The following is a 25,904-nucleotide window of genomic DNA, read 5'->3' on the forward strand; positions in this document are numbered from 1 at the left end:
ATCATCCTCTGAAGATAAACCCAAGTCTTCCCTATTCCTATAGTAAGTTTCTATGGTGGGGTTTTTTCTTCTTCACCTCTGCATTTTTTAAAATGAGAACTATTAGTATCAGTATTTCTAATCCTGAGGTGGGGGGGGGAAGGGGGAGGGAAGGAGTTGGTGCCTGTAGCCTCACTTATCTCTCCTCTTTGACCTGAAACCTCAAACCAAAAATTCCAGCCTCCTGCAAATGCATGCAGCTAACAGTATCACTTCCCCACTGATTTTGCATTTTCAAGGTGTGCTGGTTCCTTCTAGCCCAAGGCAGTGACTCTGCAGCACAGCTGGTCTTGGGCAGTCCCCAGCAGCTATCTGGGAGGTGAAAGTTCCTGTCATTTGGGTTGAGGCTCTAGTAGAAACCAGCTAGCCCCAGGACTCCCCACTTGTTATTTCTGCAGAGCTAGCTTGGAATTGTTTACATATCACATGGATTAAATGCTGAGCTTGAGGTCTTTCTTTTAGTCTTCTTGGGTTCTCCCAGAAGAATCCCTATTCTGCCAAATCTTCTTTGTTTTTCACCAGTCTATGTTTGCTTTGAGGCACAAATTTATTCTGTTTGTGGGGAAAATCTGGAGAATGTGAAATTTTTTTGTTTATTCTGCCATCTTCTCAGAATCCTCCATAAAATGAAATGTAATAGAGAATAACTTAAAATCAAATTGTAGTACAAAATATTTTCACAAGTATAAGATTGAAGAGAAATCGGGTTTACAATTCATATGAGAAAAATCTAAAATTTTTAATGCTTGTGAGCTCAGTATGAATCAAATAATATAATGCAATTTTAAAGCTGAATTAAAAACACACATCGTATTTTAAAAGGGGATGGTAATCATACCATTATTTACTCTATCCTTGCCAGAACAGTCTGGATTATTAGGGTTAGTTCTGGGCTTTCCTAGTCATAACTCCACCAGATCTTATCTGCTGTGAGCCTGGTTTTCTAGGGCTTCAAAGAACATTTCTCTATCTTGAATAATCTAATTACCTGCCTCTCTAAAACTATTTTTCTTGACTTCATTCTTTAATGCCAATACACTCCCACTCTCTCATATTCTGCCTATCACAATGATCCTGAAATCCTGGCAACTGATATATGAATTCCATTGTCTATCCCTAACCATCCTTCTCCTTAAACTTATTCATTTTAAACTCTTACCCCAATCCAGATCTTCCCACCCCCTCCAGTATGCCCTCAGGATTGCCTGTTCCAAAATCAACAGATTTCTTTTATCTTAAACCTCTTGCTTTCTCATTCCTTCTATCTTCTAGTATTCACTGAATTTTGGCTCCATCTTGATGATAGGTTTGCCTCACCATTCTTTCCTTTAGAAATTATGTTTTCTCTCATATATTCTTATCACCTAACATTGTGTTGAGAAAGTCAGAACACTCCTTGAACCCAATTATAACTTTCAGCTTCTATCTCTGTCATTCATCATTTTCTCTACTTTTGAGATTCACACTTTTCAAATGTATAATTCATTTGAGATACTGGTAATTATCCATCCCTCCCCATTTTCAATCTCCCTCATCCAACCAAGAATATCTTATCCTTCCACAATGATTTCAGTACTGGATCACAGCATTCTTATCCACTACAACTCTTGTTCTCATAATAGAGGATTTTAGCATATATGCTTCTTCAAGTACTCTAATTTTCTAGTTCCTCAATTTACTCAATTCCTATGACCTACTTCTCCATTGCATCTTAGCTATAAAAAAAGATGGTTATATACATGATCTTGCCATGTTCCACAAGAGTTCCATATATATGTTAATGAACTCTTAAATTATTGTCATATCATTATATTTTGTCATTTCATCTTTCCCTATGTCTTATGACCTCCAACACTGATAGCTGTCTTCATTATGACCTCCAATTCCTCCACCTCTCAATTCTTTTCAACATTATTATCACCTTCTATCTTCCCTCTCTTGATAAATTGAGGAACCAGTTCAACTCTATACTAACCTCTGTCCTTTAAGGCTTTGCCCCCTTGTTCTATTATTTATCATACCTTCCCAAACTTTAACCCTGAATTAATAGTACCATCTCTTTTCTTTGTTCCTATTTAAAAATATAGAAAGAAGTTAGACAAAATTACAAAACCTATTGATTGGGTCCATTGTAAATTTATGTTACCTAATAACAACTGAGTCTTTACTGCAGCAAGTCAATATCCTACTTCTCCCTGAAAGATACACTAACTCATTCTCCATTATGATTTTTCCAAACCTTTTTATCTCTCATCAAACCTCATATAGTACCTCCTTTCTTGTTGTTTTTCCATTTTATTCTGATTTTTCTTTTACAACATGACTAATGTGGAAATATGTTTAATTTGATTTACACTATAACTCTGCTTGCTGTCTTGGGGAGAGAGAGTAGGTGAAACAGGGAGAAAGCCTCTCAAATGAGTATATCACTCTGTATTTCAAGGGAAAATGGAGGCAACTCACCAAGAATTCCTTATTCCTAATATCACATGACTATAATCAATTATATCTAGTATTTATATAGTGCTTTAAGGTTTACAAAACAATTTACATATGTCAACTCATTTGATCCTCACAATACTGTGAGACAGCTACTATTATTATCCCCCTTTTACTGATGAGAAAAGGAGATATTAAGTAACTTGTCCAGGATCACAAGGCTAATATGTCTGAGACAGACATAGATAGTTTTCTTGACTCTAAATCCCACAGGCAGCTAGAATGCCTGTCACATTGCTGAGTGGTCTTTCTCTAATTTCTCCTCTACGTCTGTCTCAGGCAAAAAAATTGTCCCTTCCCTCCAATTGATAAATGGTCAATGGACATAAATATGCAGTTTTCAGATTAAGAAATTAAAGCTATCTAGAATCATATGAAAAAATATTCTAAGTCACTAATGAGTAGAGAAATACAAATTAAAATAACTGGATCTCACTTCACACATATCACAATGGTTAATATCACAGATAAGGAAAATTTTAAATGTTGGAGAAGATATACTAAAAAATGCAACACTAATGTGTTCTACCATTCTTGAGAACAATTTGGAAGTATTCCCAAAAGTTCTCCCTAAAGTTGTGCATACCTTTTGATTCAGTAATATCACTACTAGTACCATATCCTAAAAAGAGCATAAGATAATGAGGAAAGGACTCATATATACAAAATATTTATAGAAGTTCTTTTTGTGGTGGCAAAGATTTGGAAATTGAGGGGTTGGCCATCAGTTGGGGAATTGGCTAAACAAACTGTGGTACAATACTGTAATGGAATGCTATTGTGCTATAAGAAATGATGTACAAACAAATTTCAGGGGGAAAAAATGTGAAAGGCTTAACATAAACTGATGCTGAGGAAAGTGAGAAGAACCAGGACAACATTGTACATAGTAACACAACACTGAATGATGATCAACTTTGACAGACTTAGCTATTCTCAGGAACACAATGATTTAAGACAGTTCCTTAAAGACTCCTGAGGGAAAATGCTATCTACATCCAGAGAAAGAACTATGGAATTTGAATACATATTGAAGCATGCTATTTTCAACTTTTTGTTGTTGTTTTTTTTTCTTTTTCCCTTTTATTCTGATTCTTCTTTTACAACATAACTAAAGTGGAAATATAGTTAATATGATGGTACATATTGCTTACTGTTGAGAAGGGAAGGGGAGAGGAGAAAAAAAATCAGAACTAAAAAAATCTTATAAAAATTAATGTTGGAAATTATTTTTATATGTAATTGGAAAAAAATAAAATACCACAGGGAGTGGGGGAACATGTTCCTTTACCAAAAAAAGCCCTTTATTCCATGTTCTCTTATCTCCAGATTTTCCCCATAATCACATCTACTTTTTCTTCTAATCTTGTTTTATTTCATTTTAATCAATTAACAGATATGAATTTTTCCTTTCTTCCATCATCCTCTCCCACTGAAAAATAGAAAAAAACATACCATGTTCAAGCATAACAAATTCTCATATTGGCCATATCCAAAAATGTATGTTACATTCTGTATTCTAAGTCCCTCACCCTTTTATAACATGTTTCATCAGACTTTTGGAATTGAAGTTAGTCATTGAATCCAATCAGAATCAGAGTTCTTAAATGCTTCAACTCCAATATAATAGATTTTGTTCCATTTGAGGGAGCAAGGTAGTATAGTGAATGAAGTGCTAGTCTTGGAGTCAAAAAGGACCTGAGTCCAAATTAGGTTTTAGACACATTACCCTGGGCAAGTAATTTGACTTCTGTTTACCTCAGTTTCCTCAAATGTAAAGTGGGAATAATAATATCACCTTTCTCACAGAATTGTTATGAGGCTCAAATGAGAAATTTGTTTTGCTTTTAAAGTGCTTAGCATAATTCCTGAAATACAGTAAGTGCTATATAAATAGCCATTTCTTTATTCTTCCTTTCTTTTCTCTTTCCCTATTGAATTAAATATATTCATGTACCTAAATATGTGTTTCCCTCCTTTGACCATTTCAAACAAAAACACGATACAAGTGTTTCCACATTCCTTTATCCATTTTTCCTTGTTTTCATTGTTATCTACTTACAAACTATGATTATTTGAGCTGATTATCCTCATTCTTCCTCATCTTTTCCTTTTTTTTTATTAAAACATAACAAAACCACCCCCTTGGTGCTCTATCTTATTAATTTTTTTCATAATTCATGACTATATTATCATGAGATCTGAGGGGACACATGTATCATTTCCCATATTACAATATAAACAGTTTATTCTTAGATAGACCCTTATTATGTAAACTCATGTTTACTTCTCTTTGCATTTCAAAGCTTCTACTCAGATTTGCTCTTTTCATCAAGATTACAGAATGACTTTTCTAAGTATAGATCTGTTTATTTTTCTTATGCAGCATGATATATTGGAAATATGTATAGAGGAATTGCACATGTTTAACATATAATGGATTACTTGATGTCTAGGGGAAATGGGTCAGGAGAAGGGAGGGAGAAAAATTTGGAACACAAGATTTTGCAAGGGTGAATGGTTGAAAACTATCTTTTTGAAAATAAAAAGCTATTATTGAAAATAATAATAAAATATAGTATAGATCTGATCATGTTAATCCTCCCCCGTAGTCATACAATTAGAGTCAAAAGGGATATTTTAGAGACTTTTGAATACCACACTCATTTTACATATGAAGAAACTGAGGGACAGGAGTAGTAAGTTACTTGCAACTTCATAAGGCTTCCAAGTATTGACACAGGAACTGAACCCAGATCTTCCTGACTCCAAATCCATTATTCTACTCACAACTTCACTTTGTCTCCTACACAAACCAATCACTATTCAACAATGGTCAGTGGTTCTTCAATTACTTCTGTAACCAAATATTAAGTTCTCAATCTATATTTAAGATTTTTCACAATGTGACCTCTCACATTTTTAGACTTCTTATATGGTTTTTACTTTTATTTTCCCTCCCCCCCATGAAGGCTACAATTAAGTGCAGAGAGAAAGATATAAATACACACGTTCAAATATATGTAATATATATATATATACCAGTATAATTTATGATAATTTTACCATCCTGGGCATGTGGATAAGTAAAATTGGAATGTGGATTCCAAATAGAAATAAAAAAGTATAGATTTGTTTACTATTTTTATATCTATCTATAGTCATCAATGGCAATGAAACCATCAAATTTGGACTTTAGCAGCTCCTTGCTTAATATAGAAATTAAAGAAATCAAAATTATATTTAAGAAGATGAAGTCAGGAAGAGTAATTTCAAATACAGGCAGAATAAATCTGTGTTAAAGGCAAAACAATTTTAAGGACACACATGATTAAGTTTCAATACATCTCAAAGAGAGAAAGATTTCAAAAAGAAAAAAAAGATTAAATTTTAAAAATAAAGGAGCAGAAGATATTAGCCATGACTTCTATGCATTGATAGAAGAGAGTTCCTTACCATGAATCCCTTACACAGCTTAAATCACAGGTAAAGGAAAGAAGAAAAAATCAATTAAAAAATTACAAGTGTGGATCACTTGCCACCTGAACCAGAGTAATAAAATCAGTGTATCACAAATCCATCAAGTATCAAAGGTCTCACAAGTCATTATTTGAAATCAGAACTAATATTCAGGGCTTATAATACCCAACTTACTACTCTTTCAAGTAAATTATGATGCATCTTGTTCAATTGTTGAGATTTTTGCTAGGGGAGGGGAAAGTTATATACTAAGAGAGAAAAATTGTTTTTCAATTTCTGGCTCTGGCTTTCTCATCTGTGTGTATATGAAAAACATCCACTAATCTCTCTTAACCTCAGTTTTCTCATTTATAAAAATTAAATGATAATATTTGCACTATCCACTTTACATTGAGGTATTTGTTAGCATCAGTAATTTCTGCCTCATTTTTCAAAACATATAGTCATAATTTATTTTTCTTTACCTTGAAGAGTTGTAATTTATGTATTTGTTATCTTTTAAAGGTATTGAATCTGTTTCTGGCCTTACTCCTGAGTTCATTTAGTGCAGACAACCTTGCTGCTACAGATGATGATAATGAAATGAACAATCTCCAGATTGCTGTGGATCGAATGCATCGAGGCATAGCTTATGTGAAAAGGAAAATATATGAATTCATTCAACAGGCCTTTGTCAGAAAACAGAAGGTTTTAGATGAAATCAAACCACTTGATGATCTGAATAACAAGAAAGATAGCTGCATGTCCAATCACACAACAGAAGCAGGAAAAGATCTTGATTATCTGAAAGATGCCAATGGGACTACAAGTGGAATAGGGACAGGCAGCAGTGTGGAAAAATACATAATTGATGAAAGTGATTACATGTCATTCATAAATAACCCCAGCCTCACAGTAACAGTACCAATTGCTGTTGGAGAATCTGACTTTGAAAATTTAAACACAGAAGACTTCAGCAGTGAATCAGATCTGGAAGAAAGCAAAGAAGTAAGTCTTATAGATCCACATAGGTATAAGTACATGTGCATACATGATGTAATGTGTATTTATGATGAGAAATATTCATGGAAGATAGCCTCACATCAATCTTTCTAATTTTGTCTTAGTGAAAAGTATATAGAAACAGTGAAAAAAATGAAAAGAAAGGGCAGTGGCTGTGCTTTTCCAAACCAAATAGCATAATTTATGGTTTAAATATTATTACTGATTATACAAAAGGTCAATTAAAAGTCAGATATACTTAAGTAAAGATGTCAGATGACACCCATTTTTATGTCACCTAAAATAGAATAATATATATTTTTCAGATAAAGATGATAATGATATACTTGGAATCATGGAACTAACATTATATTCAACAATATATTTTAAATGTATTTGCTCCTTAGTCTGTGCAAGAAGAGCTTTTTTCATGGTTATATTGTAAGGACCTTGCTAAGAAGTATGGGAGCAAGGAGACAAAAGATCATTTTTTCCAAAAAGTTTTCTATTTGTTCTAAAATTTAGATTTGGATTGAATATAAAATAGATACATTTGCATTTAATAAACATTCATAAAAGATAAAATAGGAATATGATATTTCCATTATTTACAAATTATACATATGAGGCAATTTTGTATTTTTCTGTGGAAGAATTACTTTTTTATATTTTATTCATATATGATTGATTCTTAATCAGGGAAAATCAGTAAGCATGGGAGTGGCTAGCCTAGTTCCCTCCCCCACAATTTTTAGTTCTTTGAGGAGCCTACAAAGGAGAAGTAAGAAAAAACCATGATAATAACTTTAACAGCTGTCTCTTCAATTCCTCAAATCATGTTAGATAGAACAGCAAATATTTAGGCAATAATTTTTAAAGGTTTCCAGAATGAAAAAATCTGTGTATCTTCCTAGATTTACCTCTTTCCATGACTTTGATTCCATGACTCTGTCACAGACTTTGCCAATTTACAATAGGAGCTAGTGTAGTGCTGGAGAAACTGAGGCAAGATAGTGGTAGAGAGCATTTAATAATTTATTTAAAAGGGAGAGATTTACTGGGACCAAATGGATCCATGGTTTGGTCCCACGGCTGAATGAGACTATCGGCTCCAAGAATCCAGCAAACAATGTGAGTTCTCAATGACCTATGTACATGTGGCTCAGACTCAGGGGGTAGACTGAGGCAGGGGCAGAGTCAGAGTGCTGAGAGTGAGAACGGGACTCTGACAGAGTGGGGTAAGCCATTGGAGATAGGATGACATAATGGGAGAGGAATCCCAGAGATGGGGAGAGACATCTTGATAAGATGGTATCTGATATTCTGATAGCTTGGAATGGGGAGAAGTATTCTGATATTCTAAAACAAAAGATCTTTTATCCTTATCAAATATTCTGATAAAGAGGGAGGGATGGTTTCCCAGGACTGAGCAGAACAATTATAAACTGAGGCAGAACAATTAGGGAAACTGAGACAGGACTGATAATTAGGGAAACTGAGTCAGGACAATAAAAGAGAACTGTGGCATTACACTAGTGTCTTTTGAATTATCCTTCAATTCAAAATTGGGTAGGAACTTCTACTAAAATGAATGTGGTATTTTTTTCATGATCCAGTTGATGTCTGATTCTTCAGAGTCATTTTTAATATTTAATGAAAGCTGATAGGTACTGAATATTACTTGGTTAAGCTTTTAAAAAAAAAATTACTATATTCCAGTCACCTACTCAAAGGAACTTCCAGAAATATCATAGCCAAAATCCAGAGCTTCCAGGTCCAAAAAAAGTATAATATAAACAGCCCAAAATGAAGAATTCTAGTAACAAGGAGCCATACTAAGCATTGCACATGATTTAGCAGCCATCATTACAAAGGAAGAGAAAACTTTGAATTTAATATCCAGAAGTCAAAGGATATAGATTTATAGCCAAGAATAATTTACTCCCCAAAAATGAGTATAATGCTATGGGGCGGTGGGGAGAGACAAAGATGGTAAGTGTACCCTTAATAAAATAGATGATTTCTAAGCAGTCCTGATGAAAAGACAAGAATTGTGGAAAAACTCTGAAGTTGAAACTCAGAAGTAAAGAGAAACACCAAAAGGCAAAAATGAATGAAAAATAATAAAGGAACAAATAAGTATGAATTACTTACATTTAAATATAGGAATATGACACATATTTTCCTCTGAATCCTATCTTCTTCAAGGTCCATAGATGGACTCCAACAAGACCTGAGAATAGTTCTATTATGTCTTGATAATATTCAGAATGGAAAGTCGGGGAAGAGAAATATATGGGAAGAAGGAAGAGATTGAGAGGAGTGACTAATACTCTAACCCAGCTCTCCCCCCACTCTTTCTTTCTCTCTCTTAAATAATAATAACTTTTTATTTTGCAACAACAGTTTTCAACTATCAAACAAGGAAGCCAGAAATAGTTATAACTGACATAAAAATAATTGTTTTTGCTCCCTGTCAGCATCCTAATCTATCCCTCCACTTCTCAGGGAAGTGAAAAGAATTCTAGCAAGCCAATATAGGAGATGTGCAAGAGTTGGAGAAGCTTTCAGTATTCCCTAAATCATACTATAAAACTATCAATAGGGACTTGAGTTTGGGGTTTGAAAATAGAAATGCCATATTGCAAAATCTATAACATTTCTTAATGTAATTGGTAATGAATATAGACAATTTTTTAAATAAGAATTTGGTTATGAAACAGGGGAAAGATATTGGATAATGACTTGAAAAATAGTTGATACAAGTCAAAGTTTCTTAAAGATGGGGGGATCAGGACATATTTGCAAGCAACAAGAAAGGGTCAGTGAATAAGAAAAAAATGGAATATTATGTAAAGAAAAAGAATAAGTGAAAAAGGCATGCTGACAAGAGAAATGTGCCACTCACAAGATCACATTATCATCCAAGACTAGCACAAAGGAGACAATGAAGATGGTGTTTGGGTGAATAGATGTATGAATTGAGAAGAAGTTTATTAGAATCTCAAATTTTTTTCACTGTTGTACTGAGAAAGAGAAAGGGAAAGGTGAAGAGAGGAGTATTAAAAATTGGCTTAAGGAGAAAATAGAAATTTTGGAACAGATGCTATTGGTTGGACTTTATGAAATCATTCAAAAAAGAGTAAAAGAACTGGTGTGCAGCAGTTACAGCCTATATGAAATTAGATAACACAAATTCAGTAAACCAACTCAAGGCAGTTGTATGACTTCCCTAGCAGCATGAGCACATAGAAATATATAGAAAGCAGATCATGGCTTTCCTGGATGGAGTTCAAGAGGGAACTAACAGGGGAGTTGACATTCACCACAAGGACCAGAAAATCTGGTCTAAGGAGCCCAAGAGTCAGAACATTTACCTGCAGCTGTTGCAAAAACTGTGCCACAACACTAACTTAATTTTCAGTGAGGTTGTCCTGAAAAAGGCTGTTCATGAAAATGCCAAACTAACTGCCTCGCACCCTACTCAGATCCCTGTTCTTGTCCTGAATGATCAGGAAAATGAAGCCACCCAGAAGAGAAAACAAGACAGCCATAGTTGTTGGGACTGTGACAGATGATATGAGGATCCAGGATATCCCCAAGCTTTTACTAGAAATGCTCAGCGAATCCTCAAGGTTAGTGGGAAGATCTTCATCTTTGACTGGCTGGTCAGGACCTCACCCACAGATCAGGGCGCTGTCCTACTGTCTGGTACCCAGAAAGGCTACTAAGTGTGTAGGCATTTTGAGAAGGCACCTAGCCCTCCCCACAGCCACACCAAACCCTATGTGGTTTTCAAGGGCTAAAAATTCAAGAACGTCTGGGGCCACTGTGCCAGCTCAGACTGCAAAAAGATTTTTGGACGACAACAACAAAAAGAATATAGATCATGGGAGTTATCAGACCTGGAATTTAGAAAAGGTATGAGTTGCAATGGAACAATGAGACAAGAGGTATAATACAGTATAAAATTGAACAGGTATAACCAAATGGTTAAGATTTTGGAGAGTAAGTTTTAGAAGGAACTTAAAGGACAGAAACTTTTGGTCAGATAGAAGAATTATAGTTAGAGATTGTGACAGAAGAACATTTGTGAATGATAACAATCAAAGGCCTGATCATTCCTGCTTGAGACTGTAGAATTAAGATCATAAAATTTGAGAAATTTGGTGACCTGGGAAGCAAGGATATTTGGAAAGATATCAGCATGTCAATAAAAATCTCCAACATAAAGGTTGGTATAGAGAAGAAAAGAATCAACCTAGTACTCAACTACTGTCCTAGAGGACAGTTTCTCAGAGTTCAAGGAGAGTTTCTCAAGAGTTTCCCAAAAACTCTTGAGGACAAAGTCAGAGGACAGCTTCAGGAGTCCCCCATGAAGTTCATTTTACAGATGAGGCACTAAGGCAAATAGGGTTAAGTGATTTGCCCAGAGTCATACTTTAGGAAGTATCTGAGACCAGATTTTAACTCGGGAAGAGGAGTCTTCCAGACTCCAGGCCTGGCACTCTATCCACTGAACTACCTAGCTACTCCGTAAGATCTAGATTAAAGTACTACAACCAGATAAAGAGCCACTCAAGGAAAAAAAAGGTCATTGATTGAAGGTAGTAGAGGGAGGTGTGAAAATATTAAGAAGAAACAAAAAGAATATTTCATTCCTCCTGTTCCTCTTGGCTCATTATGATGAGGTAAGGTATACCTAATGCTGGAAATGATTTTGGTATCTTCTACAAAGATCTATATTTTTATGATTGCAACACGAAAGGAACATGAGAGAAAGAGGTCTAATATGAAGGTTAGTTTGTCAACAATAGAACAAAGGCTGCAGAGGACTCATAGGTTTAGAATTGAAAGAAATCTCAGAGACTACTTTACAGATGAGAAAACTAAGGCCTGTGCAGTTAAGTGACTGCCCCAAGGTCATATGAGTAATAAACATCAAAGACAGGATTTAAGCCAGATCTTCCAGTATTTTCCACAACACTATGCTGCCTCTCCAGTGAAAAGGGGATAGAGAAAAGAGTTAACTAAAGATCCAGGAGGAACTGGCATACCATGTATGTTGGAAATAGGGAAAATGGATAGGGAAAAGATCCCAGACCCAAATTCTTAGGCACAGGATTCTGAGAAGAGTTCTAGGGCAGGAGATTGCCGTGTTCTTTCTAGGAGCAGTGTTAATATTGATATTATTCTCTGAGGAAAAGATAGAAAAGTATGAAGTAGTAATGTAGCATCAGAGCAGATAATGAGGTATTCATGCTGGCTATGTTCTTGGTGGGATATATGTATGAAATGAGGCTAAGTCTGGGGCCTAACTTCCAATGCACAACCAGAACAACTCTTTCCCAGGGTCAATCCCAAAGTTAAATGATTGAAAACAAGTATGAAGATAGGATCTGTATTACATCAAAGGGTCGGTGATCCAGGTGGTAAAGGGGAAGTGGTAGCCGGACAGATGACAAGAACATCTTATGTGGTCAAATTATATATTAGAATGGGACTTAGACCATGGAGGTCTGCCAGGCACAGAGCAAAAATAGATCCAATACATTAAATGAGCAGTATATACTAGTTAGTTTTGAAGGAACTCCCAAGGAAGCCTCACTGAAGACTGAAAGAATATTGTAGTGGAGAACTGAACTTGGGCGCGCAACAATTGGAATACAAAGGACAGCAATTTCCACTGCTCAAATGTAGTAAGAATGGAAAGCTTTGACTCTGTATCTCTGATCATAAATTATTCTCTAGGGTAAAGAAGTTATCAAAAATGAGACTCATATAAATACCTCAGACTAGAATTTCCCCCCAGGTGAATTCATGGTTAACTCTAGGTTATAAACTGAATAAAATAGAGAATTAATTTGGTATTACAGTCAGGAAGTCTTAGATTTTAGATCTCCCTTTGACACATATTACATAACTGTCAAAATATTTAATTTAATTTCTCTGTGGCCTAGATAACTCTCTAAGAATGTAAATTATTGACAAGTTGTCCATCTGCATGAGTGAAGGAAATCACCATCCTGGTAATACCAATGAAATAACCCATCCAGATCACATCATCCCATCAAAATGAACTGAATATATATTCATATATATAGTAACTTACTAATATCAGTAATATAGTGAAGTTAACCTAGAAATAAAAAAACCTTGACATAAATATTGTTTCCTGTTCTCACAGAGACCATCTTTAGATTAGTAAGTCAATAATACATTAGTTTATTAGTTGAAAGTCTCTGTATAAGTATAAATCTTAATATCCTTTCTTTTGATATTTTATTACAATCTCAGAATTGATTTTAATTTTTAAAATGTACACATGTGCACTAGAATGAATTATTTACTGGTTTACATTGGGCATAATAAAATTAACAATAATGTTTTATAAATTTTAGTGAATCTCATTAATTTATAATATATAAATACCAACATATTTTTAGCTCAGAGTATATAAAGCTTTAAAATATTCCTATGATGATATGCTTAACTTTTTGTTAATGTTTTAAACCAACCTGAAACCATATCATGAATAAATACTGAACCATTTAGAATGCTTTAATTTTTTCAGTTTTATGTTCATTATATTTTCTCTTACTATGTTTTTAGTTTAACTCACAGTAAAAAAAAAAAAAAATTACCCAAGGTAGAGGTGTAGAGGTCATTCATTGTCAGATCAACACTGAAGCTTTAACTTGCTCCCTTTTGCTCCTAGATTGATTCCTCCCTCCTTAAGACACCTGGCAGACCCCTGGCCCTAGGGCCATGCTATATTGGGACCAGACAGTACAGAAACTGAATCATCTTTACTTCATTGCAGCTCCAAAATCATGAATTTAAAAAGCAACCCCCTAGCCTTGCAGCAGGAATTTCATGCATAGACTACCCAGCCTAGCCAAAACATTGGCTTTAGAATAAAAGCATATATGTCTATTGAGAGAACAGGGAAAAATTTTGTTGTTTGAGTATTGTTGAGTGAAATTATCTTTCATCCACCTTGAGGTCAAAATTATCTACTAGAGTAGACGACTTTTATTTTTCAGAATCAAACGTAAACAAATTTATTCAAGAGAAATAATTCAATAACTCAATGCATCAGTTGTTATCATTGTATGCTTGTTGAAAGTCCGCAGGGGATGAAGTCAAGTATAGTCCATAGATGTAATGTGGTATCTTTGCTTCAGAAAGTTTACTTATTAAATCAAGCTATCACAAGTATTTATACAGTAATGCTAAGGGCAATATGCAGATACCTATCTAGTTTCAAATGGGCCAATCTCTGGAAATTGCCAACTAGAACTTTTCTACAACTGATATAAATCTTAACTAAAGACTGATAAAACAGTGAAGTTACTTTCTTATTATAATTGTTGAGATCAAAAGTAAGCAGCATGAAAACAATTAGATTAATTAAAAAACTATTTTATCAAATTAACAAAAAGTTTACCTAAGTGAAACAAATAGGAAAAAAATTAATAATTCAAAAAAGTGAAACTTTTAGTGACAATTTTATTTCAACTCAATAAAAGGGTTTTTGCTTCACTGTTTTCAATCTCTTCAGGTATAATTAAGAACTTAGTATTCTATATAAACACAAATAAATTAATTTCACTTACTAATACATATGGAACAAATTATACAAAAACAAAATTAAGTACAAATAATATACCTTTCTATTATCTTAAGCTATGAACAGCTCTTTCTCAAAATAGTATTTTATTGCTATTGTTATTGTTTTTATTTCTCTACTTTCAGTCAGTGCCAGACCATTTTCATAGCTTGTCTAATCAATCAATGAACATTTATTAAGTACCCACTGGCATTGTACTAAGCATTGGAATTAAAAAAAAAAAAAAAAAGACAGTCCTCTCAGGGAACTTACCATCATGCAAACAGATATGTAAATTACATGCAGGATTAATAGGAAATTATTAACAAAGGGAAAGTACTGGGAATTAAGGAATTGGGGAAGGATTCCCAGTAAAAGATGTGGTACTAGGTGGGACTTTAACAAAGCAAAGTCAAAAAGAGCCTTCATTGATAGTTCAGAGAAAGATAGAAGACAAATGTGAAATTCATATGAAAAATCTTGCTCATTCTTTTTTATAATTCTAAATTGTTTTTTAAAACTAAAAAGTCCAGGCATTTCAATTGACAATGAAATTTATTTGATAATAATTATTTTTTCTATCTATGCAAATACAGCTTAAAACATTAATTGCAAGCAGATATCATTTTATTTTCAAATAAAATTTTTCATCTTATTTTCTTTGATTATGAATAAAATAAAATTCACTACATCAATTGATATGGCTTAGTCCTTGTGGGTATTCTAAATTCCAATCCTCTACAGGAGAACATAACAGTACTGTTTATACCATCTGCAGCTCTCTTTCTCTTGTTTCTTCCTTTTGTGCTGAACATGGAACAACAAATCTTTTCAAAGAACACGGATAACTGTTCTTTGATAAGTGAAAAAAAATAAAAATAAAAACAAAGATCCAAAGAAAGTTATTGTACATTTTTTAATAACCTGGTTGCTGAGACTTTGGGAAGACTTTGCTGAATAGATGGGATGATTTACTTTTAACAATATGATATTAGCTAGCATTTTTATATAGCATTTTAAGGTTTGCTTAGAACTTTACAAATATTATCTTATTTTGTCCTCACAACAACCATGGAAAGTAGGATCTATTATTATTGGCATTTTATAGTGTAAAGAAGCAAAACAGAGGTTGAGTGCCATAGCTAATAGCTATCTGAGGCTAGATTTAAATTAGGTCTTCCTGACTGGAGAGAAAATGAGATTAAATAGTTAGATTTGGGTCAGATTTTTGGAAAGCCATGAAAATCAGTCTGAAAAATTTGAACCCTTGATAAAATTTGCTCAATTTTTAAAAATCTATTCTGGTTCTGTTTTTTGAAAACTGATAAATGGAGAAGAGGAACCAACCTCCAATCAGATGGAGCTGTCCTCAATTTTTGTATTAATATTGCTCAATTCATTAAGAATAAAAAGGAATTAACCCATACGTTTGCCCCAAAACTTTAGATACAGGATGACCCTGAAGATTCCTTTGGGATTTGAATCTAAATTAATCTGAAATATGATGAGTAGTTTGCTCATTTTTTTGAGCCTGGATAGATTTCTCATTACATTCACTCAACTCAGATAAAAAAAAAACTATATACATAATAAACTAAATATTCCCTTATCATTGAATGGGATAATAGTTGCGTTGCTGTCAAAAGCACTTAACAAGACCTGTTCTATCTCTCCAGTCTCAAAAGTATTGTCTCTGGCTGTTGTATTATGGCCAGTATTATTGTCATATCAGAAGAATACTAAGCTGTCTCAGCTGTTATTTACAATTATAATTGATAGTTATATTGCTTGCCTTCTCAGTGGGGGAGGGGGATTAGGGAGAGAATTCAGAATTTGAAAAAAATTAAAAGAATATTAAAAATAAATACATAATAATTTTTTAAATATCAGAAAAGCTCAGTTTCCTTTTTGAGTGCTGGAAACCATTCTAAGAGAGAGTATAAAATAGTTGGAAGTCTTGGGGTCAATAAAGATCTGTAGTCAACAAGATTTTGCAAGGGTAAATATTGAAAATTATTTTTATGTACATTTTGAAAAAAAGCTATTATTTATATCAAAAAAAAGATGATTTGTGTTCAAATCCTACCCCACTCACACATATGAACTATGTGAGCCAGGGAAAGTCACTCATCTCAGAGCCTCAGATTCCTAATTTGTAAAATAAGAGTAAAAACTTCTATCTCTAAGGATTGTTCTGAGGGTGAAATTAGATTTTTATGTAGAATGGGGGGAGGAGAGAAGAGTATTGTAAAACTTTAAATTGCTATTGGATCCCTGTCCAAGTCTTGGGCCTTTAAACTCTGCCACAGAGCATGCTTTCCTCCTATCCAACAGCCAAAACTAAAATGCCCTAGAGGAGAAGGGGATATCTAAAATCTAGCTGACTGTGGCAGGTTATTGATTTAAGTTCTCACATAGCTCTTTGATTTGTAATGCTTTAATGCATATATTGGGTGATATTGTATATACCAATTATCTGTGTTTTGTGTCTTAGCCTTTACTAAACTGTTAGCATCCTAAGGGCATAGACTATCCATTATCAAAATTTTGGATATCTTTCTGGCCTAGCATAATGCTTTGAACACAGTGAATAGGGATAGGATCTGTACATATAAGCCAGTCAGCATTTAATAATATATGTTGAGTTTATATAAAGAAAGATTGACTTTACTGTTTGGTCTTTTCAGTTGAACAATTCTGTCCATTTCTGTAGGTACATTCCATCTAAGTGTCTCCCAGGAAATAATCTTTCAAATTCATTTTTTCCAAATATTTTGAAAATTCTCAATCATTATATATTATATAAATTATATCAAAACTGACATATAACAAGAGAAGAAAGAAGAGATATTTTACACTGTCATAGATTTTTTTTTCCAGTTGCAATCTCAAAAACTTGAATTTGCCACCAGAGAACAAGTTCCATTTTCAAGTCAATTTTAGTACAGCCCTGATAACATACAAAATCTGCTGACTGAAGGATAATTTATGTAAAGAGAAGATAAGTGTCAATATGTCATTCTTTGGGTATTAAATTCTTTGACTATTCTTTAGTTTTGATTTCATGACAATCATGAAACAGAAAAATTTTAAATAGACTCCATCTTTATAATTATGCAATTACAATAGCAGAGTGGCAGAAAGTGCTAAGAATCATAATTTAGATCATTGTTGAAAATTTTTATAACTTTTATTACTCTAAAGGTGAGATTTTTGTCCAATGATCAATGAGTTGGCAATGAGAACTGAATTGTCAACATCAACATTCTCTTAATATATGGAACAATATATGGAACATATATGCAACATAACAAAATTGTAACTCATTGGAAGGATGGCTTAAAAGATCTCCCTGGAAAAAGGAAAATGGTCAATAAAAGTAGTTTTCGATGCAACTAAAAAGCATAAAAAACACAATTCCTTTGCAACATCTTCCCATGCCTCCTTGTAATAGCATAAACAAAAAAAAAATTATTGACACTTTTAGTTTATGTATCAAACTCTATTGTAAAAAATGAAGAAGCAGAAAAATTTTGTGAAGAATTTGACAAAATTCTCCTAACCAAGTCAATTAAATCATTTCAATGGTTTGTTGGGCATATATTAGAAAATATGAAATATAAAGTCCAACTTCCTGTAAAATGAAAAGAGCGCTGGATTTGGAGTTGTGAGTGATCCAAGCTAAAACACCACCTTTATATTTACTAACTCTTGCAGCAGGAGCAGGTCTCTTAACTTCTCTAAGTCTCACATTCATCATTCATAAAATAAGATTACAACTAGATAGTGCAAATAATGAAATCTCCTAAAGTTATTATCTGTATTTGAATTTGTTCTATTCAAAGTTTTCACTATGTAAAATATGATGATGGGTTCTAGTCCAGTGAAAGTATGCAATGCAGATTAAAATATTGTGACCATTACAATTGGGAACTAAATTGTATAATGTTTCTATTTCCTAACACATTATGTCAATGTGAGGAACAAGATACAAATGTTAGCTATCAATATTATTATTGTTATTATTACCTCCCATGATTATTATGAAGATCAAATGAGAATAATTGTAAAAGTTAGTACAGTGCCTGGGATATAGTATAATATAAATGTTGCTTGTTTATTATTATTACTATTATTAAAAAGACAAAAAATGTTATAGTCCTTGGTCTTGAAGAGCTTATATTCTATTGCTCTTCATTTAAAAAATTCTGATCATAAGTATTTTTAAATTAATCTGTCCCTCCCACTAAATCCTCACCCCATTTAGAAAAAAATTACAGAAATGCAAAAATTACAGGTGCTTCAACACATATATCAATATAATCTGGAAAAGCACTCCTACATTACTAATATCTGAAAATGAAGGTCTCTTTCTGCACTTCAAATCCATCACCTCTCTCCCTCAGGTAACAAGTGTATTTTTCTACATATAGATCCTTTCCTCTGTCAGCTTACATTGTAGTATACCAAATTTTAAAGGATAAAAACATAGTGGTGAGAATCCTCTTTTCCTTGTGAAAAATCAGTCTCATCTAAAGAGCATCCCTAAAGTTATTCATAACACTTAAATTCCACAGTAATCTATTTTGCCATCATCAGCAAAGATTAAAAATGAATTTATCAATTTTATCTAGTTTAGCAAAGTCATATCTTTTTGTCACTTAGAAATATATATATTTTTAAAGAATATTGTCCTACTGATATTATTAATATGTTAATTTTATTTGTATGGTCCTGCTTTTAAGTTCTATATCCATTACCAAATCTCTGATTACCTATCATATTAACATGCTTCTTTAAAAAGAGTAGGATTTGGGATTCCAAAGTGCTTTACAAGGAAGGATGGAGCCCAAGAATCCAGAACAGAGTCAGCAGAAATAAAATAAACCAAACCAAGTTTTATGAGGGATAATATTTACAAGAAAAATAAGCAAGAATAATGGTTAGAAGGGGGCACTGAGATCCATCCAATGTATTTTTATAGTATACAAACCAAGCAAAACCAGATATCAGGAAGGTTTGTTGTTGCAAGCTTAGAGTACAGATTGAGATTCCAAGATAGGTCCTTATTGACTGGTAGGAAAGATATCTGGTTATACAAACTGTTTTGCCATTAATGCAGGCCTCATTTTGACTGATTTGAGCCTTTTCTGTAGCTTCTTGCTTAGCAGGATAAAGAGGTCACTAAGGTGCTTCTACTATATTCTCTGGTGGGCTATATTTTGAAGTAAATACATTTGACTTTGTATTATTTAGCAAAGGCATGTGTTCTCATTATTTCCCAAAAGTATCTCAGGACACCATGCCAAAGAATGGTGAAGTAGCCACAGCACCATGACTGGAGTCAAGAAGATAGAACACTTATTAGTAATCTGATCCTAGACAAATCATTTAACTTCTGACTCAGTTTCCTCATCTGTAACACCCAACTTATAGAGTTGTTGTGAGCATAAAATAAGACATGAAGAATTTTGCAGATCTTAAAGCATTCTATAAATGCTACCTATTATTATAAGTATCTATCTTTCCCCTCACCCATGGCTATCATGCATTCTCTTGATTTTTGAGGATATCAATCATGCAATCTGTAGAAAGAGTAATATCTAAAATTTGTGAAATTAACAAGAAATATGGATAGATTTGTTCAATTTTATATTATCAAACAGTGTATATATTTAACTAGCTTTCTTTCCTTTTTATAATTTTCTCTTGCATAATATATTTACAATAAAAATATGATTAGCAATGACTATATTATCACACTGTACTTAAGCTGCAATTTCAAAGAGTAAAACTAATTGTCTCACTAAAAGTTTTAAAGTTCATAGGATCTTTTAAAATTTTATAATCCAGGGTTTTTTAATATTGTTTTCCATCCAAATAGATAAATAAATGTATGTCATTCTATTTCAGGCTTTTTAGAAGTTTTAGAAAGAGCTATATGTATTTCATTAACATTTTCTACAATTGATGCAATTTATTCTAAGAGTTGTTGGTTACCTTTTTCTGCCCATTCTAGATTCATAGAGCATGTTAAATGACTGAAAACTTTTTGTGTTCTCTATAGATAATTTATCATAGAACAAATTGAATTTTCTCATCTATTATACTTGAAATTCTCAAGTTTGTGTCATTACAACCTTTAGCCTATTTGTAAGAGAATTGGACTTAAGCAAAAGAAAGTCAAAAAATTGGGTAAACTTGCAGAAACCCATTATAATAGTAAAGTCTTACTGTATCAGAGGACTTATTGCACAGTGTAAAGATAGGAAATGGAAGAAAACTAGACATAAAGCTTAAAAAAAACTTTTTTAAAATCTTGAAGTATAAGTTTTACTGTTTATTTGAGCATGTCAACCCCTGTGAGTCTCAATTTTCTCATCCACAAAATTTGGAATCTGCACTATATAAATTCTAATATCCTTTCCAGCTTTAACATTCTAAGATTCTATTTATCTATCTAGGGAAAGTGAAAGTAGGCCACTGCATTTATTCATGAGATGAAGGAAAAACTCATAAATTAATCATTAAAATGTAAAATAACATAACTAATGTCATTCTCAAAAAAGGAAAGTCTTTCCTCCTTCTTCCACCCCTTCCTACTCCATCTGTCTCTCTCTGTCTCAGTCTCCTTGTTTTTTTCTCTGTCTCTGTATCTTTCTGGCTTTTTCTGTCTTTCTATCTTTCTGTCTATCTTTTTCTCTATCTCTTTTCCTTTTTTCCCTCTTCCCCTAATACTTCTTTATACAATCTATTCTACATAATGATCACTGAGTAAATGATATTGACTAACATTTGTCACTGACACTACAGAATTTTGAAATAACATCTCTCATTATTCTGATTAAAAGCCAATCACCTTCTCATGTATACCTCTGAAGTTTTATGCCTCCTTTAACTCTTTTAACCTCTAGGAAACTCCCAGAAGAGGATTTCACAGCTTAGCACTAGAAGGATACATTCATAGCAGTATTCCTTCCTCCCTAAGTCATTTGTTAGTTACCAGAAATAAAGTGGTTTCTTTTAATATGTTTCTTTTAATAATACCCTTTTTATGCAGAAACTTAATGAGAGCAGCAGTTCATCTGAAGGCAGTACTGTAGACATTGGGCTTCCTGAAGAGGAACAGCCTGTAGCAGAACCTGAAGAAGCCCTTGAACCTGAAGCCTGTTTCACTGAAGGTAAACGAGTCAACCATCTATTTTATTCTGTGAAAGGGAAAAGAAGAGAAGGAACTGGATGCTTACTTAGTAACCTAGGATATTTAAATGGTGACAAATGAAGAAACAAAACTACCCATCTGTCTACCTCCTCCTTCACGAAGTCATGAACACCTTAGTTATGTTCTAAGTAGAATAAACTAACGTTTATTAAGCATCTACTGTGTGAAGCACACAGTGCTAGGTGTGGGGGGCAATACAACTTGAAAGAAGACACGGTCTTATCTCTGATAGATCTAGTATAAGAAAAACACAGGAACAATCAAATAAGATATGGTGTTGGAGCTTAAGCTACCATTTCCTTGTCCCTGGGCTCTCCCAGATGAGGAAATTCCCTTCTCAAGTGCATATAGATACCTTCTCAATAATATAGTCTTAAAACACGGAGTTTTTAAACTTTTTTGTGTCATAGACACCTTTGGTAAGAAAGTGAAATCACTTCTCAGAATAATTTTTAAATGCCTAAGATAAAATATATATAATTAAAAGAAAACAAATTAAATTGAAATGTAGATATAAACATATTTTTAAAAGCAAGTTCATAGTTTCTAGGTAAAGAACTCATTATGAAGTGGGTTGGGGTCCCTTTAAGAAACTGTATTTCCTGTTGATCTGTGATTCCTTTCATATTCCTAGCCCCTCCTGGCTGAGGCATATCTTCCCCAATCCAGGATGCCAAAGCCTTTGATTCAATTACAAATCCTGGTCAAAAGCATCCCTTTGAATTCCAATAAGAAATACATTTTCTTAAACGGACCCCAATTGCTTCAATTAGAGCACTGAGAGATTAAATCCACCTGCTCAGGGTTACTTACAATGATAAGATTTGAACCTGTTTCTTTCTGCCTCTGAGGACAGCTATCTATGCTATATGATACTGTGTCCTATTTAATTATGAGATCTTTGTGTAAATATTATACAATAATATGTAATATTTAAATATAAAAAATATAAAAGTATATTAGTTGAATTTAGTAAGAATCTATTAAGTATGTAGTTGTTCCAGGCCACTATACTGGGCGCTAAGTTTATAAAAACAAAAACAAAAACAAACAGTACTTTTTCTCAAAGGGCTGACATTCTATTGGGGAAAATAACACACAAAGATAAGTATACTAAAGATATATACAAAATCAATGTGAAATCATTTGGAGGGGGAGAGAAAAATGCTAATATTTGGGGAGGATGTCAGGAAAGATATTCAAAGAGAGTATTAAATGAGGCTGGGAATTCCTAGAAACAAAGGGATGAAAAGAAAACATTTGAGGATGATGAATAGGATGTTTAAAGGCACAAATATAGATAGTGGAATGTCATGTGTCTGAAAGCAAAAGTTGGCCAGAATTAAAAAAAAAAAAAAAAAAAAAAGGAAGAATAAGGTTAAATAAGACTAGAAAGAGTAGCTCTAGTCAGATTGTGAAAGGCTTCATATACCCCAAAGAGAAGTTTACATTTTATCCCAAGCAAAGTGATACCAGAAGGAGAAATCATTGAGTATTATCAAATTACTAGAAGCAGTTTCTCTTTGATTTGGGTTTTAGAAGAAATTTAGTAAGCAGGGGGAGAATTTAGGTATATGAGATAACTTGACCAAAAAAAAATAAATAAATAAAGACAAGATGACTCAAGAAATGATTGAGGGACAGAGTCATCCAGTTATCTGGAGTATAGAATAATATGAACTGAGTGGACCAGATTGATGCATAAGAAAGATGAATATGTTAGTGGAATGAAAGCTAAATAGAAGAAAGGAGAAATAGATAAACCCATTAGAAAACTTTTGTAATAATAAGGGCTACCATCATATAGCTAAGGGGAATAAAAGCACTAGGAATAAAGGAAGGATGTTCTACAGAAAGAAGACAATGGATGAGAGGTATTCCAACAGTATGATCAGCATACAGGGATTGGTGACAACTTGAAGGTAAGAGGAGAGAGAGAGAGAGAGAGAGAGAGAGGAAGAGTCAAAGATAAAATCTATCTGGCAAACATAACATATCAAGTGATTGAATGGTGCTGCCACTCCATATACAATTAAAATGGTACAAAATAGTTTTAGTAACATAGTTAAGAATGGGTTTTTTTGGTTATTTTCCTTAGATGAATTATTAAAATATATACTAATGATGCTTAGTAGTTAATAACAGGTAATATGTATATATACTTTAAGGTTTATAAACAACTTTAGAGATAATATTTCACTTTATTCTCAAAAAAGCCCAGAGAAATAGATGCTATTATTTTTGACTTGATACAAATAAAGAAATTGAAGCAGACAGAGTTAAGTGACTTGCTCAGGCTCACACAGCTAGTATTGATAAGGTTTAGATTTGTGGAACCCAAATGAAATTAGGGTTTCTGGTGGTCAGGGAGTTAAATGAGGTCTAGTGGCAGGTTCAGGGTTCAGGGAATCAAATGGAGCTCCCTTCAACCCCTTGGGATTTGGTGCAAGCATAGGTTCTCTGTAAAGGAATTTACAGACCTGAAAACCTAGATTGATAAAAGAGTTTTATTATGGGGATTAGAAGCATAAAGTCTGGTTAGGGAAATAGGTGAGGATAAAGAGAAGATGACAAAGAATATTATTCCAGCAGGCAGATCTATGGGAAATGGAGTTTTGCACTAAGAATGCAGTTCTCAGTGGGCAGAAAGACCTGGTAGTAAAGGAAACTGCCAAGGTCCATCTGCAAAGACCTTAGTTGATGGAAGCTCATTATATTGCTTGTCTTGGTAGAGGTTGAGAAACCCGAGCATATCATCAGAATGAGGGCTGGGAGAGCCCAAATTGGCTCAGATCTGGTGGAGGATGGGACAAACCCGGATCTCCTATTGGAATTCAAAGAGGTACTTTTGAACAGGATTTGTGAATCAAAGGTCTTGGCATCCTGACCTGAAATGCCTCAACCAGGATGGGGTAGGAAAAATCTGAAAGGAATCACAAATCAATAGGAAATATAGTTTCCTAAAGGGACTACAACTCGCTTCAATATGTGAGATTTGAACTCAATCTTCTGGATTCCTGGTCCAGAACTCTATTGCATAAATTAGTTAGCTCTAAAGAGATGACCCTTTTGAAAATAAGATAGTACAATTCTGATGAATGTGACTCTCTTCAACAATGAAAAGAACCAAATCAGTTCCATTTGTTCAATAAAGAATAGAGCCAGCTACACCCAGTGAAAGAACTCTGGGAAATGAATGTGAACCACTACACAGAATTTTCAGTCCCTTTGTTTTTGTCCACTTGCATGTTTGATTTCCTTCACTGGTTAATTATACATTATTTCAAAGTCCGATTCTTCTTGTGCAACAAAATAACTGTATGGACATGTATACATATATTGTATTCAACATAGACTTTAACATATTTAACATGTATTAGTCTACCTGCCATTTGGGGGAGTGGGTGGGGGAAAGTAGGGGGAAAATTGGAACAAAAAGTTTTGCAATTGTCAATGCTGAAAAATTACCCATGCATATATCTTGTAAATAAAAAGCTGTAAAAAAAAAAAAAAAAGGAAAATAAGATAGTAAACATGCTTAGAAGTTTTAATCCCATTTTCATGGGTTTTGGGTTTTCATGAGAATTTGAGTCTGTTGGACCTTTAGAATTTATGAACCAGCATTCTTCTTAGTGTTTTCTACCTCATATTTTGTCACTTCAGAATGATCTTCTTTCTCTTCTCTGCCTATCCACTCTCAAGACTCAACTTTCATCCCATCTTCTACATATGAACTTTCCCTGATATTCTCCTGTTGCTTTCTTGCACTCTTACTTAAATAAGCTAGGTGAGATAGTGGATCCCATAATAGATTGTGTCAGGAAGATCTGAATCTGAATCTGTCCTCAGATCCTTAGTAAATGTGTGACCCTGGGCAAATCACCTCTCTCTAGCTTAGTTTTCTCATCTGTTAAATGGGGATAATAATAGCACTTGCTTCATGGGATTTGTTGTGAGGATCAAGTTAAATAGCATGTTTAAATTATTCCGTAAACCTAAAAGTCCTCAATAAATACTATAATAAATAACTATTGTTATTATTCAACTTTTGTGTCCTAATTCCCTGCTCCC

General features: G+C 33.5%; 1 protein-coding gene and 1 pseudogene across 3 annotated transcripts in view; both read left to right on the forward strand.

The window, feature by feature from the left end:
- The window catches only part of LOC100917842 (sodium channel protein type 1 subunit alpha), a 208,351-nt gene that overhangs the window by 126,810 nt on the left and 55,637 nt on the right, over positions 1–25,904 (forward strand). For all 3 annotated transcript variants that reach the window (XM_031960540.1, XM_031960538.1, XM_031960539.1), the window contains exons 18-19: positions 6,523–7,005; positions 21,672–21,792. In XM_031960540.1, coding sequence (XP_031816400.1) covers positions 6,523–7,005; positions 21,672–21,792 — 604 coding nt within the window. The remainder of the gene's footprint in view (positions 1–6,522; positions 7,006–21,671; positions 21,793–25,904) is intronic.
- On the forward strand, positions 8,486–11,416 carry LOC111719760 (annotated as a pseudogene).

Source organism: Sarcophilus harrisii, chromosome 3 (genome assembly GCF_902635505.1).
Source record: "Sarcophilus harrisii chromosome 3, mSarHar1.11, whole genome shotgun sequence".
Lineage (NCBI taxonomy): Eukaryota > Metazoa > Chordata > Mammalia > Dasyuromorphia > Dasyuridae > Sarcophilus > Sarcophilus harrisii.